The sequence below is a fragment of the Adelges cooleyi genome, unplaced genomic scaffold (genome assembly GCF_023614345.1).
Source record: "Adelges cooleyi isolate 19-005CV unplaced genomic scaffold, UGA_ACOO_1.1 ACOO_flye_CR_arks_rails_tigmint_CR_PRNA_135, whole genome shotgun sequence".
Classification (NCBI taxonomy): domain Eukaryota; kingdom Metazoa; phylum Arthropoda; class Insecta; order Hemiptera; family Adelgidae; genus Adelges; species Adelges cooleyi.
In genome coordinates this window covers 1-22,390 of record NW_026095790.1, presented here as the reverse complement: position 1 = coordinate 22,390, position 22,390 = coordinate 1, and the positions used below count along the sequence as shown (strand labels likewise).

General features: G+C 28.4%; 2 protein-coding genes across 2 annotated transcripts; both read right to left on the bottom strand.

Moving 5' to 3' along the window:
• Window positions 1-6,059: 6,059 nt before the first annotated feature.
• Window positions 6,060-12,600, bottom strand: LOC126847931 (uncharacterized). Its single transcript, XM_050588374.1, has 6 exons — window positions 12,468-12,600; window positions 12,223-12,370; window positions 11,680-11,738; window positions 11,356-11,506; window positions 10,924-11,039; window positions 6,060-6,158 (listed from the first exon to the last, which is right to left on the bottom strand). The coding sequence occupies exons 1-5, from the start codon at window positions 12,549-12,551 to the stop codon at window positions 10,963-10,965; spliced, it is 519 nt and encodes a 172-aa protein (XP_050444331.1). The 5' UTR covers window positions 12,552-12,600; the 3' UTR covers window positions 6,060-6,158; window positions 10,924-10,962.
• On the bottom strand, window positions 6,273-7,775 carry LOC126847930 (uncharacterized). Its single transcript, XM_050588373.1, has 5 exons — window positions 7,611-7,775; window positions 7,364-7,514; window positions 7,039-7,097; window positions 6,708-6,870; window positions 6,273-6,389 (listed from the first exon to the last, which is right to left on the bottom strand). Exons 1-5 carry the CDS (start codon window positions 7,692-7,694, stop codon window positions 6,313-6,315), a joined length of 534 nt encoding a protein of 177 aa, XP_050444330.1. The 5' UTR covers window positions 7,695-7,775; the 3' UTR covers window positions 6,273-6,312.
• Window positions 12,601-22,390: the final 9,790 nt, after the last annotated feature.

Sequence of the window (22,390 nt, the reverse complement as noted above, 5' to 3'; positions counted from 1 at the left end):
GTAAGCTTATACGTATAAAAATGAACAAACAAATTAAAAACGTAATACAATATTTAAAGTTTATTATTGTGGTTTTTTTATAATGCGTAAGACAATCTCGAATACTGTTTCGCAGTTGTTTAAAACTTAAACCTTAAAGCCTAGCACTTGTAGTGTCATAATATATTTACCATCTTAACTGAGTTTAAATCAACGTATATTTAAATCAGATGATCTGATATGACTTTTATAATATGTGTAGGCATTCCAACAGTTTCTGTTTTTTTTTTTTCGGTACTGTAACCAAATGAAGCAATTATATGCATATATTTATATTACATTGTCCAATAAATTTATGATACATGAAAAATATTTGCTCGGCTACGAATCATAGAAACAGTAGTTGTTTTTCGGTTTGACACAAACAAAAAAATGTATTACTTGTTTACACAATTGTGTAAAATGTGTATTATTTGTGTTTTAGGCATTCCTACAGATTCTGCTATTTTATTCAAACCGATATATTTTTACATGAGTAACCGTGATATTTTTTGCGTTTAATACAAAAATGTTTTTTTTTCCATTATTTTAACAATACTAGTGCATATTACTATTTTTCTACTTATTTGCTACACCTTTAGATTTTAACAGGCCACTGTCATAGGAGATTTACATTCCTGATAAAAAATAAATAGTCTATTTAAAATAATTATAACATCTTCATTTCATTCCATTTCATATATATGAACACTTATATTACAATGTGCAACATAAATACATTACAATTCAAATAGTATCTATTTTACCATTATTGGAGTACTGTGATCAAATGAGACAATTATATGCATTTATTTATATTACATTGACCAATAAAGGAAAACATTCAACATTAAAAAAAATATTTTAGCTACGGTCTACAAATCATAAAACGATAGCTATTTTGCAACACATATTTCAGATTAGACCAATATCTCCAGTCTACTTTTTAGCTATTAAATCTTCAAGAAGTTAAGTTTTCCGATTTTGATACTACCCTCAACTCAAAAGTAAATGCAACATTTATTTGGATATGTATATTTTTGTTATCAGAAACTAGGACATAGTAGCTAAGGTTAATTTATATTTTGAATAAGCTGAAAACTAGTTATTTAACATTTTTATAAATTATAGTTTTTTAAAAATAACATAAACAAATCACCCAAAAAGTAATTAAATACAAATAATAATTAAATACTATATTGATTTATATATGTATTTTTTTATTAAGAGAAACTAAGGCTAAGCAGCTAAGGTTAGTTTATAATTATAATATGCAGAAAACTAGTTATTTAACATTTTTATAATATTTAAAAATAACATTTACAAATCACCCATATAATTGATAAAAACAAAAAAAAAACACGCAACCATTAAAAGTTTATAATTTAGTACATAAACCTTGAATTTTTATTCATATAAACTTAAATAGAATATTTTTAAATGTTTGACTTTTTGAATACAGCGATAGAATATTGTAGTAAATTTATAGGCCTGAAATTTTGATATAAAAATAAATTTACAATGCCATAATATTGCAATATATAAAATGTTATGTCCTTTATTTGGGAAAGAAACAAAAATTTTGTAACGGTGAACATATTACTTGCCTGGAGGCTGCAAGTGTTTAAATCTACCACCGGTTGGTCTTGAAGCGAATACATTATTTTTTGAAAACCATGAATCTACGAAATTCGCCAAATGTCATAGCATCATCTAGAAATCATTTAAAAGGTATTCACATTAAAACTTATCAAACTATATAATGCTGTAACAGTTTGAGCTGTTGCAATTATTATTATTGCGTTTTTATATACAATGGCCAAATAACGGGTGTTATGACAAGCCATATAAAATCAATAATTTTGTCTGTCTACTTGTTTGTTTTTTAAATCATTTAAAATCGTGTCTAAAAAATACATCATGAGCAATGTCATTAAATGATTATTTCAATATAAATTAAAATCAGTCTGTCATAAAATAGTTTTGTAACATATTTAGTTGAAAAAAAAGATAAAAGCGTATTACCCATTTGGGAACCTTTCATTGGTTTAGTTAACGCTTCGATTTCCTTTGCACTTAGTCCATATCGGAGTCGTTTCTTCAGTAAAAACCATTTAACTCTTTCCTTGGTTACTAAAATATTATCCTTTACAGCTTTTGCGATTTTATCATACATTTTTCCGAGTTGCTAAAATCATAAAATTTCTGATTTTTATACACAATGTGAATACTACTATTATAGAAATAATTAATCTAGAATTATTACTATTATATTATACACTAAACTTATAGAGTATTTAATTATAATAATTTTTTTTTTTTAAATATATCATATATTAGGATAGAAAAAAATCATAATTACATAATTATTAAATTTTGATGTTATTAATGCTACAAATTGCTCTTCCGACATTGTGTGGACTAGAAATCATTATAAAAGTACTCATATTTAAATTTACCAAGCTTAATTATGCTATAACGGATGTAGTGGTTACAATTATTATTATTGCGTTTTTATGATTAATATTTGGTAGTTAAGGGTACTACACATCAAAATCACATAAGAGCAATAATTATATTTGTCCGCTTGTTCAGTTTTCAAACAAACTACAATCGCGTTAACAAAAAAAATTCCTGAGGAATGTCATAAAATGAATATTTCAATAGTTCTAACAATTAGTGTAACTGTTGTAAAACGTTTAACATTCTAACACAATTTGTAAAAAATAAGATAAAAGCGTTTAATATATATTTGTATAGCTTTTTTTATCCAAATACCTTTACATTCTGCATATTTTTTTTTTTTTATTTTACCCCAGACGCCTTATTCATAATAGTATAAATACTCACATTTTACATGTATTTATTTTACAATATGTATTAATGCGTTATTATTATTCAACGTACTCCACCCGGTTCTTAATATCTTATCATCATCCCGTCCAGTAATTCCAAATTCCTTGCGCACTTTTGGGTTTTGTTCTATAAAATCAATTACTTGACAAATATGAACAGCTGGATATTTCTCTAAAATCCTTCTATATAGTTCGCCTAGTTTCTATAAATATGAAATATCTATTTTTAATAAACAATGGAATACTACTATTTTAGAATTCATGTGCCTTCAATTAAAAAGACAAAATGTAAAATTACCTTTGGATTTTTGCGAATTCTTGCGTTTGATGTATACAAATGAACAAACACGTATAAAAGCATAACACAATTTTTAAAATTCATTATTATGTGGTTTTTTTCAAATGCGAAAATATTCGAATACTGCTCTACCGTGTTAAAATCTAAATGATTCTCCTTCGTTTATCGGCTTCTATAACAGTAAATTCAATGTAAAGCGTATAAGAATTGTATAAACGCATATGTAGTTTGTTTGTTCGATGTTTTTTTAAATTCAATTCTAAATAAAATAAGCATGGCTATACCCTACGAATCGTAAACAAATAGTAGTTGTTTTGCTGCTTGAAAAACACAACCAATTAGGTATACCTGTTTACTCATCCATCTCGTAACAAAATGTATTTATTTAGCTTTTTGTAAGCTATATGTTTTATAGAATAATTTTTGGCTTACAAATCACACCCGCATTGATATTATTATTTTAGACGTTCTATTATTTGTATTGTGTTTCTTTCATATGATTAGAATGGTGAACTTACCCAATCTAAGTTAAGAATCCTGAATGTTATTTCTAGGGTTTAATCATTTATAGCCTTTTTTTTAATTAGAGTTTTTATATTATGATACCTAAATACTTTTTTTGTAGTTAGTTCAAAAACATGAGTTTTTATTATTTAAACAATACTTATGCACACTGTTTTTTTATCACTCAACCCCTATCCCTACCCCCTATCACTCACCCCCTATCTCCCATCTTTATCTCCTACCCCACCCCACTCAGTGTGGTAACGCTTTTTTCGTTACTTATTTTTATGGTTTTGTACCGGCTAATTCTCACCCCCAACGTCATCTTCAACCCCATTTTTTTTTTGATAACGCTTTTTTGGTTATGTGCCAGAGCTAAGACATGAAAATGTCAAAAATACTCATAACTTACATTATTTTAATCATATTTTTTCGGTTACATCGATTTTAAAGAGATGATAGTATTACGGAATAAAAAAATTAAGGGGAAAGAGTAATATTTCTAAAACTAGAGAAACAATCTAAAAAAAGTGATGTCGTTGTGTACAACTTTTAAAGCAATAAATATATAATTTTAAGCTTAATTAATATGTGAAAATAGTGTAGAATAGGAGAAAAATAGAAGAGACAAAAACAAACATGATAATACTTTTAGTATTTATGATAGTGATCTATACTTTATAACAAAGTACCACACCCCTAGCACTATGGCAAAAGCGTAGGGAAAGGCCACCCTTTAAACCATAACATGGAGAGTTATAAAAAGACAAAGTTACTCCCCCAGGGTTCTCGAATTCCACCCAAGGGGCGGCAGAAGTGAGTGGGAATGATAGGGTAAACCTGGCTCACTCCGATTGTCATCCAGCGACCGTGAACTGAGAAAAGAAGAGGCAGATAAGAAAGCAAAAGAAGAGGATGAACTCGACCGACTGCGACAACTGGGTCCATTCCGCTTGTGCGATGAAGTAGAATTTATGGTAATGATGATCAGAAAAAAGCTAGATGAACAGAGGAAAAAAGTTAGGCTCCAGGATTGGAGATGGAACACCTAAATGAAGATGAGGTAGACAAAACTAGTGTTAACTCAGTAACGGACGAATATGATGCCCTAAGGATGCCCTCTAATGAGGTATCTCCGGTAGTAGTCGCGGAACCATGGAGAAAGCGACGGAGGGTCGAAGAAGAACAACTCACTAACTTGGAAGCGAGTTTTGGGTCCGGTGACATTCAGGGCCTTGAGGATGATGAAGTGGCCATTGAAGCTGGGTTGCGCCTTGCGCTGGCGCAGGTCTCTCGGCTTACGACGGAGGCGGATGGTGCAAAAGAGTCAGGGGAGATAGCCGAGCACATTGTGGCCATGGCTCATCAACTATGCGGAACGAGGTTCGACCATTATCCAGGCAGCAGTCCATATGAGGCGTTCCGGAAGGCCAAGGCTGGAAAGTAACGACAGCAGGATCCCTGGCTAAATCAGTAGTTTTATTTTTCAATATTTAGTCATTCTCATTTATTGTATTGTGTTTCATTTATTGTGTTTTGTTATATTATTCATGTACATTGTATAATATATTGTAATGCTATTTTGTCACAATAAACGATGTAGGCAGCCCTGTAGTAATGCCGATTGGCTAAGTCCCGGGGTCGTCTACAATTCTGACTTGGAAAAAAAAAAGGTATACTTATTTCTGAAGACTATTTACCATCTTAACTGAGTTTAAATCAACGGATATTTAAATCAGATGATCTGATATGACTTTTATAATATATGAAGGCATTCCGACAGTTTTTGTTTATTTTTTGGAGTACTGTAACGAAATGAGGCAATTATATGCATTTATTTATATTACATTGTGCAATAAATGTATTTCTTGAGTACGGCTACGAATCATAGAAACAGTACATGTTTTGCAACCTAACCTGACAAATACAAAACATGTATTACTTGTTTACACAAATGTGTATTATTTGTGTTCTAGGCATTCCTATAGATTCTGTTGTTTTTTTTAAACCGACATATTTATACATGAGTAATCTTATACGTATTTGCGTTTATTACAGAAATTGTTTTTTCCATTATTTTAACAATAATCATGCACATTATTTTTCTACTTTTTTACTACACCTATAGATATGTAAAAATAACATTTACAATTCAAACAAATAGTAATTAAATATAAATAATAATTAACTACTATTTTGATTTATATATTTATTTATTTATTAATAGAAACTAAGATTAAGCAGCTAAGGTTAGTTTATAATTATAATATGCAGAAAACAAGTTATTTAACATTTTAATAATAACATTTACAAAATACCCATATAACTGATTAAAACAAAAAAAAACACACACCCCTTAGAGTTTTAAGAATTAATACATAAACCTTGAATTTTTATTTAAATAAACTTAATTGAATACTTTAATAAATTTTACTTTTTGACTACAGCGAACGGCAATAGAATGTTGTAATAAATTTATAGCCCTGAAATATTGATATAAAAACAAATTTACAATGCAATATGTAAAATGATATAAAATGTAATATCCTTCAGTTGGGGAAGAAACAAAAAAAGGCTGAGAGTGAACATATTACTTGCCTGGGTCCTGTAAACGTTTAAATCTACCACCGGCTGGTGTTATATATATGCATATAAGAAATGATTTTCTTTGAAAACCATAAAATTATAAAACTCGCTAAATTTCATAGCATCATCTAGAAATCATTTAAAAAGTATTCACATTAAAATTGATCAACCTATAAAATGCTGTAACAGTTTGGGTGGTTGCAATTATTATTATTGCCTTTTTATGTACAATGGCCAAATAATGGGTATTATGAAAGACATATAGAATCAATAATTGTGTCTGTCCACTTGCTTGGTTTTTAAATCATTGAAAATCGTGTATAAAAAATACATCATGAGCAATGTCATTAAATTAATATTCCAATATAAATTAAATTCAGTCTAACTGTCATAAAATAGTTTTGTAACATATTTCGTTGAAAAAGAAGATAGAAGAAGCGTTTTACTTTTTCTGGAACCCTTCATTGGTTTAGTTATAGCTTCGATTTCCTTTTTACTTAGTCTATATAGGAGTCGTTTCTTCAGTAAAAACCATTTAACTCTTTCCTTGGTTACTAGGACATTACACTTTCCAGCATCTTCGATTTTTTTATACATTTTTTCGAGTTGCTAAAATCATAAAATTTCTGTTTTTAAGACACAATGTGAAAACTACTATTATAGAAATAATTAATCTAGAATTATTACTATTATATTATTCACTAGGTTCATAGAGTATTTATTATAATTTTTTTTAAAAATGTATCATATATTAGGATAGAAAAAAATCATAATTACCCAATAAGTAAACTTTGATGTTATTACTGCTACAAATTGCTCTTCCGAAATAAACCCAACTAGAAATCATTATAAAAGTACTCACATTAAAAATTACCAAACCAAATTATGCTGTAAGGTGTTATATGATGACCACGTCATCAATGTACGTAACATGATGTTTAAATAAATGCGGGCAGTGCTTTCGGTGACTCGAGACTGATGACCAAAAGATTAAATTAACAATAACGCATAGTTGCAAATATAAAAGAGACGGAAAGGTATTCACATTTCACATGTATATATTTTACAATATCTATTAATGAGTTATTATTATTCAACGTACCAAAATGGGAGTTTTGTATCTTTTTTTTATCCAATCTAGAAATTCTAAATTCCTTGCGCACCTTTGGTTTTTTTATATAATTTTCTACGTCAAACAAATAAACACCTAAAGGGCGTTCTTCTGAAACACTTCTATATAGTTCGGCTAATTTCTATAAATATTAAATATTTAATTTTAATAAACAATGTGAATACTACTGTTTTAGAACTAATGTGCCTTCAATTAAAAAAAAAAAATGTAAAATTACCTGTGGATTTTTGCGAATTCTTGCGTTTGATGTACACAAATGGACAAATAAGTATAAAAGCATAACGCAATTTTTAAAATTCATTATTGTTTGTATTTTTTTTCAAATGCGAAAATTTTCGAATACTGTTCTGCCGTGTTTAAAACTTAAGTGCTTCTTCTTCGTTTAATGGCTTCTGTTATAGTGAATTCAGTGTAAAGCTTATAAAAGTTGTATAAACGAATATGTAGTTTGTTTGTTCGATGTTTTTTTAAATTCAATTCAAGAATAAATAAGCATGGCTTTAGCCTACGAATCGTAAACCAATAGTAGTTGTTCTGCTGCTTGATAAACACAACAAATTTAGGTATTACCTGTTTACTCATCCGTCTTGTAACAAAATGTATTTATTTAGCTGTGTGTAAGCTATATGTTTCATAGAATAATTTTTGGCTCTCAAATCACACCCGCATTGATATTATTATTTTAGACGTTCTATTACTTGTATTGTGTTTCTTTTATATGATTACACTGGTGAACTTACCCAAGCTAAGTTAGGAATCCTGGATGTTATTTTTGGGTTTAATCATTAATAGACTAAGTGACTAGTTTACTAGTAGACTAGTTTGTTAATTGCGCGACCAATATATTTAAAAGTAATTGATGTGCGCGGTACGATGTTTTGGGTAGGAGTAAATTTGTGCAAACACCGGAAGTAAACAACGGAAGTAGAGCTAGCGGATATAAATTTGACCGGTAAACGGAAGTAAACATTTCGGATATATGTCCAATGGTACCAGGGGTGTATGTTAAATGTCCACATCGGACAATGCCGCACCATACGTGTAGCTGTATAACGAATTCTTTACCGACAACATTTGATAGCTAGACTAGGCAAGACTAGCCTAAGCTAGCCTTTTTGACAACTACGAGCCACGCTGCGCCGCCCGTAGATGATCGCTGTATATTATAAATATTCTATACGCGCATCTTACCCTAGTACCAACAATTTACAATCTGTATATTACCCTGACGGAAACAACACAGATATTGGAGTGACAGATGTGATTAATTTAAGAGAGTAGTGAGAAAAATAATTTTTTAATTATCTAGTATAAATTTCATATTTTATACAGTAAGTAAATAAGTTGATTAGAAAACTAAACATTGGAAAACTAGATTGTTCTATAAATAACCAATAGATAATAAATAACTTGGATTTCGATCCCGTTTCACACAAAAAACACCTTTGGTAACATTTTAGCTATGTCTAAAACAAACGCGGAGAGACAAAAAGAATTCAAAGAGCGCCAAAAATCTATTTTCAGAACTTCTCAAGTAGCATCTACTAGTACTTCCACTACATTGCCAATAACGTATCCTCCAGATATATCCCATTCGCCTCAATAAATGTTATTAACTTCATCAGAACTTGAACAATCATTAGAAGATAGAACTACTACTATTGAAACTTCATAATATATCACTGTCGCCTCATATGATGAATGTTATATACATTCCAAAGCTCACACTCAATTTAAATCGAGGTTCTTAAACAATAACTTTGGTGCTGTATGTAGTGTATGTGATAGATTGTGTTATTGTGGTATGATAATGATTTAAAAAAACCTCCACATTGTTCAAAAGGTATTCTTTTATGTGAATTTCTTGGTATTAACATCGAATCATCTCTTGTATGTAGTACTTATTATGCCACACTTAAAAAACTAAAAATACCGACTTTAGCTAAGTCGAATGGTTTTATGTATCCGTTGCGACCACCACATCTGCCTGACTTGGATTTAATCACCGAGCGATTGGTCTCGCCAAGACTTCCGTTCATGACAATCAGAAGGCTTCATAATGGAAATGGCCAATACGGGGTTCTTGGACAAATAATCAACGTGCCAGTAGAAATAAATACAATAGTCAACCTACTGCCTCGTGAGCTGGATGATGATTATAGTATCATAGATTGGCTCAGCCATCTAATTGACACTCCACTATATAAATATTATGGCGTTAATGATAATGAGTCTTTCTTTTTTGCAGAGGAACCACAAGTTCTATTGAGTGACCGAGACGAGTTTAGCGAAGAGATAGATTATAGATAGATATTCAGTTATAGTATATTAAGACAACCCTTTAAACCATAACATGGAGAGTTATAAAAAGACAAAGTTAGGCGCAGGTCTCTCGGCTTACGACGGAGGCGGATGGTGCAAAAGAGTCAGGAAAGATAGCCGAGCACATTGTGGCCATGGCTCATCAACTATGCGGAACGAGGTTCGACCATTTGTCACAATAAACGATGTTGGCAGCCCTGTAGTAATGACGATTGGCTAAGTCCCGGGGTCGTCTACAATTCTGAATTGGAAAAAAAAAAGGTATACTTATTTCTGAAGACTATTTACCATCTTAACTGAGTTTAAATCAACGAATATTTAAATCAGATGATCTGATATGACTTTTATAATATGTGAAGGCATTCCGACAGTTTTTGTTTATTTTTTGAAGTACTGTAACCAAATGAGGCAATTATATGCATTTATTTATATTACATTGTGCAATAAATGTATTTCTTGAGTACGGCTACGAATCATAGAAACAGTAATTGTTTTGCAACCTAACCTGACAAATACAAAAAATGTATTACTTGTTTACACAAATGTGTATTATTTGTGTTTTAGGCATTCCTATAGATTCTGTTGTTTTTTTTAAACCGACATATTTATACATGAGTAATCTTATACGTATTTGCGTTTATTACAGAAATTGTTTTTTCCATTATTTTAACAATAATCATGCACATTATTTTTCTACTTTTTTACTACACCTATAGATATGTAAAAATAACATTTACAATTCAAACAAATAGTAATTAAATATAAATAATAATTAACTACTATTTTGATTTATATATTTATTTATTTATTAATAGAAACTAAGATTAAGCAGCTAAGGTTAGTTTATAATTATATAATGCAGAAAACAAGTTATTTAACATTTTAATAATATTTAATAATAACATTTACAAAATACCCATATAATTGATTAAAACAAAAAAAAAACACACACCCCTTAGAGTTTTAAGAATTAATACATAAACCATGAATTTTTATTTAAATAAACTTAATTGAATACTTTAATAAATTTGACTTTTTGACTACAGCGAACGGCAATAGAATGTTGTAGTAAAATTATAGCCCTGAAATATTGATATAAAAACAAATTTACAATGCAATAATAATGCAATATGTAAAATGATATAAAATGTTATATCCTTCAGTTGGGGAAGAAACAAAAAAAGGGTGAGAGTGAACATATTACTTACCTGGGTCCTGTAAACGTTTAAATCTACCACCGGCTGGTGTTATATATCTGTATATAATAAATGATTTTCTTTGAAAACCATAAAATTTTGAAACTGTCTAAAATTCATAGCATCATCTAGAAATCATTTAAAAAGTATTCACATTAAAATTTATCAAAATATATAATGCTGTAACAGTTTGAGCTGTTGCAATTATTATTGTTGCGTTTTTATATACAATGGCTAAATAACGGGTGTTATGACAAGCCATATAAAATCAATAATTGTGTCTGTCCAATTGCTTGGTTTTTAAATCATTTAAAATCGTGTCGAAAAAATACATCATGAGCAATGTCATTAAATTAATATTCCAATATAAATTAAAATCAGTCTAACTGTCATAAAATAGTTTTGTAACAGATTTCGTTGAAAAAAAAGATAAAAGCGTTTTACCCTTCATTGGTTTAGTTAACGCTTCGATTTCCTTTGCACTTAGTCTATATAGGAGTCGTTTCTTCATTAAAAAACTTTTAACTGTTTCCTTAGTTACTAGGAAATCATACTTTACAGCTTTTGAGATTTTTTTATACATTTTTTCGAGTTGCTGAAATCATAAAATTTCTGTTTTTAAGACACAATGTGAAAACTACTATTATAGAAATAATTAATCTAGAATTATTACTATTATATTATTCACTAAACTTATAGAGTATTTAATTATTATAATTTTTTTTTTTAAATATATCATATATTAGGATCGAAAAAAATCATAATTACCCAATAACTAAATTTTGATGTTACTAATGCTACAAATTGCTCTTCCGACATTTCTTTAGCTAGAAATCATTATAAAAGTACTCATATTAAATTGTATCAAACCAAAATATGTTGTAACGGATGGAGTGGTTACATTTATTATTATTGTGTTTTTATGAATAATATTTGGTAATTAAGGATACTACACATCAAAATCACTTAAGAGCAATAATTGTATTTGCCCACTTGTTCAGTTTTCAAACAAACTACAATCGCGATGAAAAAAAATTTCTAAGGAATGTCGTAAAATGAATATTTCAATAATTGTTACTGTTAGTGTAAGTGTTATAATACGTTTAACATTCTAACACGACTTGTAAGAAACAAGAAAAAGCGTTTTGTATTTTTATAATAACTTTTTTCACCCAATTATCTTTACAGACGCATTCTGCATTTTTTTTTAAATTTTGACCCAGACGCCGTATTCATAATAGTATAAATACTCACATTTCACATGTATTTATTTTACAATATCTATTAATGAGTTATTATTATTCAACGTACTCCAACGGGTTCCTAATATCCTTTTTTCATCCCGTCCAGTAATTCCAAATTTCTTGTACACGTCTGGTTTTTCTATATAGTCTCTTACTATATACATAAAAACTTTTGGGACTTTAAATGAAATCTCTCTATATAGTTCGCCTAGTTTCTATAAATATCAAGTATCTATTTTTAATAAACAATGTGAATACTACTGTTTTAAAATGAATGTGCCTTCAATAAAAAAGAAAAAAATGTAAAATTACCTGTGGATTGTTGCGAATTCCTGCGTTTGCTGTATACAAATGAACAAACAAATGTAAAAGCACAATACAATTTTTTAAATTCATTATTTTGTGTTTTTTTTTTAAATGCCAAAGTATTCGAATACTGTTCTGCCGTGTTTATAACTTAAATGATTCTTCTTCGTTTAATGCCTTCTGTTATAGTGAATTCAGTGTAAAGCTTATAAAATTTGTATAAGCGAATATGTATTTTGTTTGTTCGATTTATTTTAAAATTCAATTCTAAAATAAATAAGCATGGCTTTAGCCTACGAATCGTAAACAAATAGTAGTTGTTTTGCTGATTGACAAACACAACAAATTGTTGTAAGCTAAATGCTTTATAGAATAATTTTTGATTTTCAAATCACTCCCATATTGATATTATTATTTTAGACGTTCTATTATTTGTATTGTGATTATTTTATATGATTACACTGGTGCTCTTACCCAAGCTAAGTTAGGTATCCTGGATTTTATTTTTAGGGTTTAATTAATAATAGACTAAGTGACTAGTTTAATAATTGCGCAATCAATATATTTGAAATTTATTTATATAATAGTATTATTAAAGTTTTTACATCATAAACAACCTTTGATAATGACAATGTTTTTAATTTTTAACAAATAACAGTTCAGATAAAACCCCTTGGATCATAAATAAACCACAACGGTTGTAAAACAACCAAAATATTACACCAAAAGAACTATAATTTTGTATTTTAGTCGATTTTATTTGTGTCAAGCCAGAATCGAAAATTTTATATAGCCAAAACTTCCATTATTTAATATAACACCTAAAAATATATTTTGGTATCGCTTTAAACCGATAAATTCGTATTTAGTTTAACTTTATATTTTTTAGTATAGTATGAAAACATGTTATTATTTGAACATTAATCGTACAAATTTTTTTTTGCTTATGTACTACAATTTTTAAATCTATGAGAGGCATTTGTCTCTCAGAATTTTCCATCTTAATTTACCCCAAACGAGTTTCGTCAATACAACGAATTTGATATTATATTAATAGATTTCGGTTTTTGACGACCTTTTTTTTTAACACTTTAAAAACCGACTTTATATTGTTGTATACATGATTACTGAATGACTCTTTTACTCAATTATCAATAAATGTTGAAATTTCATATTGATTTTTAAAATCGTGGCTTCAGCCTCAAAAACAAAAAATATATTTAATACCTGTTTACAAAACCTTGATATAGGAAAATGATTTTTTTTCAAATCTTATCCACATTGATATTATTATTTTAGACGTTTTATTATTTGTATTAGGTTTCTTTCTTATGATTAAACTGGTAAACATATTTAAATTAAGCAAAGAATCATTGATTTTATTTTTACTTTTATAAATATCTTTTTTTTAACGAATAAAGCAAATCTTAAACATAATCTCTTTGATCAATAGTGTGGTACTATGTTAGTCACATAATGAGAAAGATACAACAAAATAATATTCACCGACACAATTTTTACAAAAAATTACCTTATTTTTTTTTTTTGTAAATGTAAACTGTCACTAAATATTTATTATTTCAATTTATAGCTGTTATCTATAAAATCATAATCAGACATTTCATAGGATTGAATTTGATTTTCAAAGATTATATAGAGTTTATATTGAGTGTAAAGAAAACAATATTATAGTAATAGAGTGATCCACTCAATATCGTGATAACGTTGTTGATGACAATGTTTTAAAATTCTTAAAAATTATATTTTAGATAGAAACACTTATTTTGGTCGATAAGACATTTTATTTGTTTCTAGACTTACATTATTATATACAGCATTGTTATATATAACATCATAAAATTTACATTATTTTGTATCACTATAAAAAACGTACGTAAAAAACGATACTACACTCAACTCAAAAGTAAATGCAACATTTATTTGGATATGTATATTTTTACTATCAGAAAAGACATAGCAGCTAAGGTTAAATTATATTTTGAATAAGCTGGAAACTAGTTATTTAAACATTTTTATAATATTTAATAATAACATTTACAAATTACCCATATAATTGATAAAAACGAAAAAAAACACGCACCCTTTAAATATGAATTAGTACATAAACCTTGAATATTTATTTAAATAAACTTAAATTGAATACTTTAAAAAGTTTGAATTTTTAATTACAGCGAACGGCGATAGAATATTGTAGTAAATTTATAGGCCTGAAATTTTGATATAAAAATAAATTTACAATGCCATAATATTGCAATATATAAAATGTTATGTCCTTTATTTGGGAAAGAAACAAAAATTTTGTAATGGTGAACATATTACTTGCCTGGAGGCTGCAAGTGTTTAAATCTACCACCGGTTGGTCTTGAAGCGAATACATTATTTTTTGAAAACCATGAATCTACGAAATTCGCCAAATGTCATAGCATCATCTAGAAATCATTTAAAAGGTATTCACATTAAAACTTATCAAACTATACAATGCTGTAACAGTTTGAGCTGTTGCAATTATTATTATTGCGTTTTTATATACAATGGCCAAATAACGGGTATTATGACAAGCCATATAAAATCAAAAATTTTGTCTGTCCACTTGTTTGGTTTTTAAATCATTGAAAATCGTGTATAAAAAACACATTATGAGCAATGTCATTAAATGATTATTTCAATATAAATTAAAATCAGTCTAACTGTCATAAAATAGTTTTGTAACAGATTTCGTTGAAAAAAAAGATAAAAGCGTTTTACCCTTCATTGGTTTAGTTAACGCTTCGATTTCCTTTGCACTTAGTCTATATATAAGTCGTTTCTTCAGTAAAAACCATTTAACTCTTTCCTTGGTTACTAGGATATTATCCTTTACAGCTTTAGCGATTTTATCATACATTTTTCCGAGTTGCTAAAATCATAAAATTTCTGATTTTTATACACAATGTGAATACTACTATTATAGAAATAATTAATCTAGAATTATAACTATTATATTATTCACTAAACTTATAGAGTATTTAATTATTATATATTTTTTTTTTTAAAATATATCATATATTAGGATAGAAAAAAATCATAATTACATAATTATTAAATTTTGATGTTATTAATGCTACAAATTGCTCTTCCGACATTGTGTGGACTAGAAATCATTATAAAAGTACTCATTTTAAAATTTACCAAGCTTAATTATGCTATAACGGATGGAGTGGTTACAATTATTATTATTGCGTTTCTATGAATAATATTTGGTAATTAAGGGTACTACACATCAAAATCACATAAGAGCAATAATTATATTTGTCCGCTTGTTCAGTTTTCAAACAAACTACAATCGCGTTAACAAAAAATATTCCTAAGGAATGTCATAAAATGAATATTTCAATAGTTCTTACAATTAGTGTAACTGTTGTAAAACGTTTAACATTCTAACACAATTTGTAAAAAAACAAGATAAAAGCGTTTAATATATATTTATATAGCTTTTCTTATCCAAATACCTTTACATTCTGCATTTTTTTATTTTTTTATTTTACCCCAGATACCTTATTTATAATAGTATTAATACTCACATTTCACATGTATTTATTTTACAATATCTATTAATGCGTTATTATTATTCAACGTAGTCCACCCGGTTCTTAATATCTTATCATCATCCCGTCCAGTAATTCCAAATTCCTTGCGCACTTTTGGGTTTTGTTCTATATAATCCATTACTTGAGAAATATGAACAGTTGGATATTTCTCTGAAATCCTTCTATATAGTTCGCCTAGTTTCTATAAATATGAAATATCTATTTTTAATAAACAATGGAATACTACTATTTTAGAATTCATGTGCCTTCAATTAAAAAGACAAAATGTAAAATTACCTTTGGATTTTTGCGAATTTTTGCGTTTGATGTATACAAATGAACAAACACGTATAAAAGCATAACACAATTTTTAAAATTCATTATTGTTTGTATTTTTTTTCAAATGCGAAAATATTCGAATACTGCTCTACCGTGTTAAAACTTAAATGATTCTCCTTCGTTTAATGGCATCTATTACAGTGAATTCAATGTAAAGCGTATAAGAATAGTATAAACGCATATGTAGTTTGTTTGTTCGATTTTTTTTTTTAAATTCAGTTCTAAATTAAATAAGCATGGCTTAACCCTACGAATCGTAAACAAATAGTAGTTGTTTTGCTGCTTGACAACCAATTTAGCTATTACCTGTTTACTCATCCATCTCGTAACAAAATGTATTTATTTAGCTTTTTGTAAGCTATATGTTTTATAGAATAATTTTTGGCTCTCAAATCACACCCGCATTGATATTATTATTTTAGACGTTCTATTATTTGTATTATGTTTCTTTCATATGATTAGAATGGTGAACTTACCCAATCTAAGTTAGGAATCCTGGATGTTATTTTTAGGGTTTAATCATTTATAGCCTTTTATTAGAGTTTTTATATTATGATACCTAAATACTTTTTTTGTAGTTAGTTCAAAAACATGGGTTATTTTTATTATTTAAACAATACTTATGCACACTGTTTTTTTATCACTCAACCCCTATCCCTACCCCCTATCACTCGCCCCCTATCTCCCATCTTTATCTCCTACCCCACTCCACTCAGTGTGGTAACGCTTTTTTCGTTACTCATTTTTACGGTTATGTACAGGCTAATTTTCACCCCTATCTCCCACCCCCAACGTCATCTTCAACCCCATTTCTTTTTTGATAACGCTTTTTTCGTTACGATTTTTTGATAACGCTTATTTCGTTACGCTTTTTTCGGTTATGTGCCAGAGCTAAGACATGAAAATGTCAAAAATACTCATAACTTACATTATTTTAATCATATTTTTCCGGTTACATCGATTTTAAAGAGATGATAGTATTACGGAATAAAAAAATTAAGGGGAAAGAGTAATATTTCTAAAACTAGAGAAACAATATAAATAAATTGATGTCGTTGTGTACAACTTTTAAAGCAATAAATATATAATTTTAAGCTCAATTAATATGTGAAAATAGTGTAGAATAGGAGTAAAATAGAAGAGACAAAAACAAACATGATAACACTTTTAGTATTTATGATAGTGATCTATACTTTATAACAAAGTACCACACCCCTAGCACTATGGCAAAAGCGTAGGGAAAGGCCACCCTTTAAACCATAACATGGAGAGTTATAAAAAGACAAAGTTACTCCCCCAGGGTTCTCGAATTCCACCCAAGGGGCGGCAGAAGTGAGTGGGGATGATAGGGTAAAACCTGGCTCACTCCGGTTATCATCCAGCGACCGTGAACTGAGAAAAGAAGAGGCAGATAAGAAAGCAAAAGAAGAGGATGTACTCGACCGACTGCGACAACTGGGTCCATTCCGCTTATGCGATGAAGTAGAATTCATGGTAATGAAGATCAGAAAAAAGCTGGATGAACAGAGGAAAAAAGTTAGGCTCCAGGATTGGAGATGGAACACCTAAATGAAGATGAGGTAGACAAAACTAGTGTTAACTCAGTAACGGACGAAGATGATGCCCTAAGGATGCCCTCTAATGAGGTATCTCCGGTAGTAGTCGCGGAACCATGGAGAAAGCGACGGAGGGTCGAAGAAGAACAACTCACTAACTTGGAAGCGAGTTTTGGGTCCGGTGACATTCAGGGCCTTGAGGATGATGAAGTGGTCATTGAAGCTGGGTTGCGCCTTGCGCTGGCGCAGGTCTCTCGGCTTGCAACCTAACCTGACAAATACAAAAAATGTATTACTTGTTTACACAAATGTGTATTATTTGTGTTTTAGGCATTCCTATAGATTTTGTTTTTTTTTTTTAAACCGACATATTTATACATGAGTAATCTTATACGTATTTGCGTTTATTACAGAAATTGTTTTTTCCATTATTTTAACAATAATCACGCACATTATTTTTCTACTTTTTTACTACACCTATCGATATGTAAAAATAACATTTACAATTCAAACAAATAGTAATTAAATATAAATAATAATTAACTACTATTTTGATTTATATATTTATTTATTTATTAATAGAAACTAAGATTAAGCAGCTAAGGTTAGTTTATAATTATAATATGCAGCAAACAAGTTATTTAACATTTTAATAATAACATTTACAAAATACCCATATAATTGATTAAAACAAAAAAAAACACACACCCCTTAGAGTTATCTAATAGGGTTTGTCCGGAAACGCGTAGTAAAAGATTGGCTCAGCCATCTAATTGACACTCCACTATATAAATATTATGGCGTTAATGATAATGACTCTTTCTTTTTTGCAGAGGAACCACAAGTTCTATTGAGTGACCGAGACGAGTTTAGCGAAGAGATAGATTATAGATATTCAGTTGTTGTATATTGTTCAGCGAAAATTGAACAACTTACAGTCTCGTGTTTATCTATCGTATTATAGTTATCATAAACTGACAATATCAAATATATAAAATAATATTAATCGTATCTCAATAATGTTCATGCACATAATAAGTTCTGCTCTTTTTAAATTGTATTTCAGGTAGACCCCGTAATAAGATTACGGGGTCTACCGTTTACACATAACTATTGTGAGTAATTTCCGCGGCTCACTCGGTTTTTATATAATAGTAATATTAAAGTTTTTATATTAGAAACAACCTCTGATAATGACAATGTCTTTAATTTTTTAATAATAACATTTCAGATAATACCCTTGAATCATAAATAAACAACAATGGTTGTAAACCAACCAAAATATTATACCAAAAGAACTATAATTTTGTATTTTGGTCGATTTTATTTGTTTTTAGCCGAAAATCGAAAATGTTTCAAAGCCAAAACTTACATTATTATGTATAGCAACAAAAAATGATGTTAATATTTTAATGTAAAGTATTCGTACAGTTAATTAAATAAGATATTTTGGTATCGCTTCAAACCGATAAATTCGTATTTAGGTTAACTGCATATTTTTTAAGATTAGTATGAAAACATGTTATTATTTGAACATTACTCGTACAAACTATTTGAGATAACAACACTTGGGTCATAAATAATCAACAGCCGTAATAAAATAACCAACATTTAATTTCAAGAGAACTGTATTTTTGTAATTTGGTCGACAAGACAATTTATTTGTTTCTATCTGGAAAACGAAAATGTTACAAAGCTAAAACTTACATTATTCATTATAGCTACAAAAAATGTTAGTATCCTAACGTGAAGTATTTGTATAGTGTATTGAATAAGAAAATTTGGTAACGCTTTAAATCGATAAATTCGTGTTTAGTTAACCTTCATATTTAAGCTTCGATGCAGAGCAATGAAGGTATTGGTTCTACCATGATGTAGGCTTTTTTGTGCCTGTAAACACTGTAACTCTTTTAGTACTGGACCAATTCCTTCGAGTAAAAACTCAATAAATCACAAATTTCAACTAGTTGGTACTTTGGGGGATAAAAGTTGAAAAAGTTTAGTCATATTAAGATATATTTAATAATAAAAGTCATGAGTATTGATACTTTCTATTATGACTAGACCAAACTCGTGAATATTTAACTTTGTGATACTACTCCTATACTATTAGTAAAAAAACAATATTTTTTAAATCTCCATAAATGGTGATTGTTAAATATCTAAATGTAACAGTCAACAGCCGATAGCTAGTGACTATAAACATTAGTAATATTTAACTAATAAGTAATATATGTAAGTAAAATATATTGTTTTCTCCGTCATAGTATCAGTATAAGATTTAACTTCTTCTTTAGAACACAACAAGAAATTAATAGAAGGGTGAGGCAGTAAATCGGGCGATTTTCAATGTATTTAAATGGGAAAATCGCCCGTTTCACTGCTCCACCCTTTATAATTTAAATATCTATAAAAAGGTTTTTTTAGTTGCATTTTGTTTTGAACATTGTCAATCTAGTAAAAAAGAAGTATAATAGAGCTTTGAAAAAATATAATCTATAAAGTATAACAAGTTAGTATGCTGTATGAGATTGATCTAATGGGAGAATATAATACATAAATATTAATTTTATTGAAAATAATCGATTACAATTTAAACTATGGAGTACAATCGATTGAAACATGAATTGTCGACCATTCCAACTAAAATTAACAAGACATTATTTAATTTATGTGTTATTTGGTCCACTGGTCATCATTAAGAACGAATTTTGATGTTAAGCTATGCCATTTGGAACGATATTATAAACTCATATCCGGAATAATATTATCATACATGGACTAAAATATATTTTTGGGTTTAAGTAAAAAATGTTTTTTAATAATATCCTATCAAGAAGTATTTTTATATTATATAAAATCAGATAGTTTGGTATAGTTTTTATAAAATGTGTACTAGTAACATAATATCTGTTGTTTTTTTTTCAAGCCAATATATTTGTATACAGGTAACCTTTATATATTTTTAGATCAATACGAAAACCAGTTATTACTATTTGAACAATACACGTGTAAAATATTTTTCTGCTTATACTACAACTTTATAAACAGGCGTCTTTTATCATTACACCAAATTCAAACTATTTTAATAGATTTCAATTTCTTAAAATTCTGTTTAACACTTTAAGAGCCGTATTCATATATTTGTATACACAATTACTCAATTACATTATTGCTCAACTCCAGCCTAGCACTTGTAGTATCATAATAAATTTAAAAAAATAGTTTTGAATTAGTAATATGACCCCTGTAGATGGGAATCGAGCGAATTTTTCATAATATAATGGCTTATAGTTAGGTATACTTATTTCTGAATACCATTTACAATCATAACTCAGTTTAAATCAACGTATATTTAAATCAGATGATATGATATGACTTTTATAAAATGTGTAGGCATTCCTAAAATTAGCTATGCCATTTGGAACGATATTATAAACTCATATCCGGAATAATATTATCATACATGGTATACATGGACTAAAATATATTTTTGGATTTAAGTAAAAAATGTTTTTTTTAATAATATCCTATCAAGAAGTATTTTTATATTATATAAAATCAGATAGTTTGGTACAGTTTTTATAAAATGTGTACTAGTAACATAATATCTGTTGTTTTTTTTTTCAAACCAATATATTTGTATGCAGGCAACCTTCATATTTTTTTAGATCAATATGAAAACAAGTTATTATTATTTGAACAATACACGTGCAAAATATTTTTCCGCTTATGCACTACAACTTTAGACCTATAAGGGGTATCTGTCTCCCAGAGTTTGCCATCTTAATTCACCCCATACGAGTTTTATCAATACACCAAATTAAAATTATTTTAATAGATTTCAATTTCTAAAAATTTTGTTTCACACTTTAAGAGCCGTATTCATATATTTGTGTACACAATAACTCAATTACATTATTGCTCAACTCCAGCCTAGCACTTGTAGTGTTATAATATATTTACCATCTTAACTGAGTTTAAATTAACGTATATTTAAATCAGATGATCTGATATGACTTTTATAAAATGTGTAGGCATTCCAACAGTTTCTGTTTATTTTTAGGAGTACTGTAACCAAATGAAGCAATTATATGCATTTATTTATATTACATTGTCCAATAAATTTATGATACATGAAAAATATTTTCTCGGCTACGAATCATAGAAACAGTAGTTGTTTTGCGGTTTGACACAAACAAAAAATCGCCAGTTTCACTGCTCCACCCTTTACAATTTAAGTATCTATGAAAGTAAAAAATGTTTTTTTAATAATATCCTATCAAGAAGTATTTTTATATTATATAAAATCAGATAGTTTGGTATAGTTTTTATAAAATGTGTACTAGTAACATAATATCTGTTGTTTTTTTTCAAGCCAATATATTTGTATACAGGTAACCTTTATATATTTTTAGATCAATACGAAAACCAGTTATTACTATTT

Bases quoted from the DNA above. Each gene is read 5' to 3' on its own strand.
- LOC126847931 (XM_050588374.1), bottom strand. From the start codon at position 12,551: ATGAATTTAAAAAATTGTATTGTGCTTTTACATTTGTTTGTTCATTTG. The intron at 12,371-12,467 runs GTAATTTTACAT...TGATATTTATAG, and splicing joins GAATTCGCAACAATCCACAG to AAACTAGGCGAACTATATAG. The intron at 11,040-11,355 runs GTAAAACGCTTT...AATGATTTCTAG, and splicing joins GTTAACTAAACCAATGAAGG to ATGATGCTATGAATTTTAGA.
- LOC126847930 (XM_050588373.1), bottom strand. From the start codon at position 7,694: ATGAATTTTAAAAATTGCGTTATGCTTTTATACTTATTTGTCCATTTG. The intron at 6,871-7,038 runs GTAATTATGATT...TTATGATTTTAG, and splicing joins CATCAAAGTTTACTTATTGG to CAACTCGAAAAAATGTATAA. The intron at 6,390-6,707 runs GTAAAACGCTTC...AATGATTTCTAG, and splicing joins AATGAAGGGTTCCAGAAAAA to ATGATGCTATGAAATTTAGC.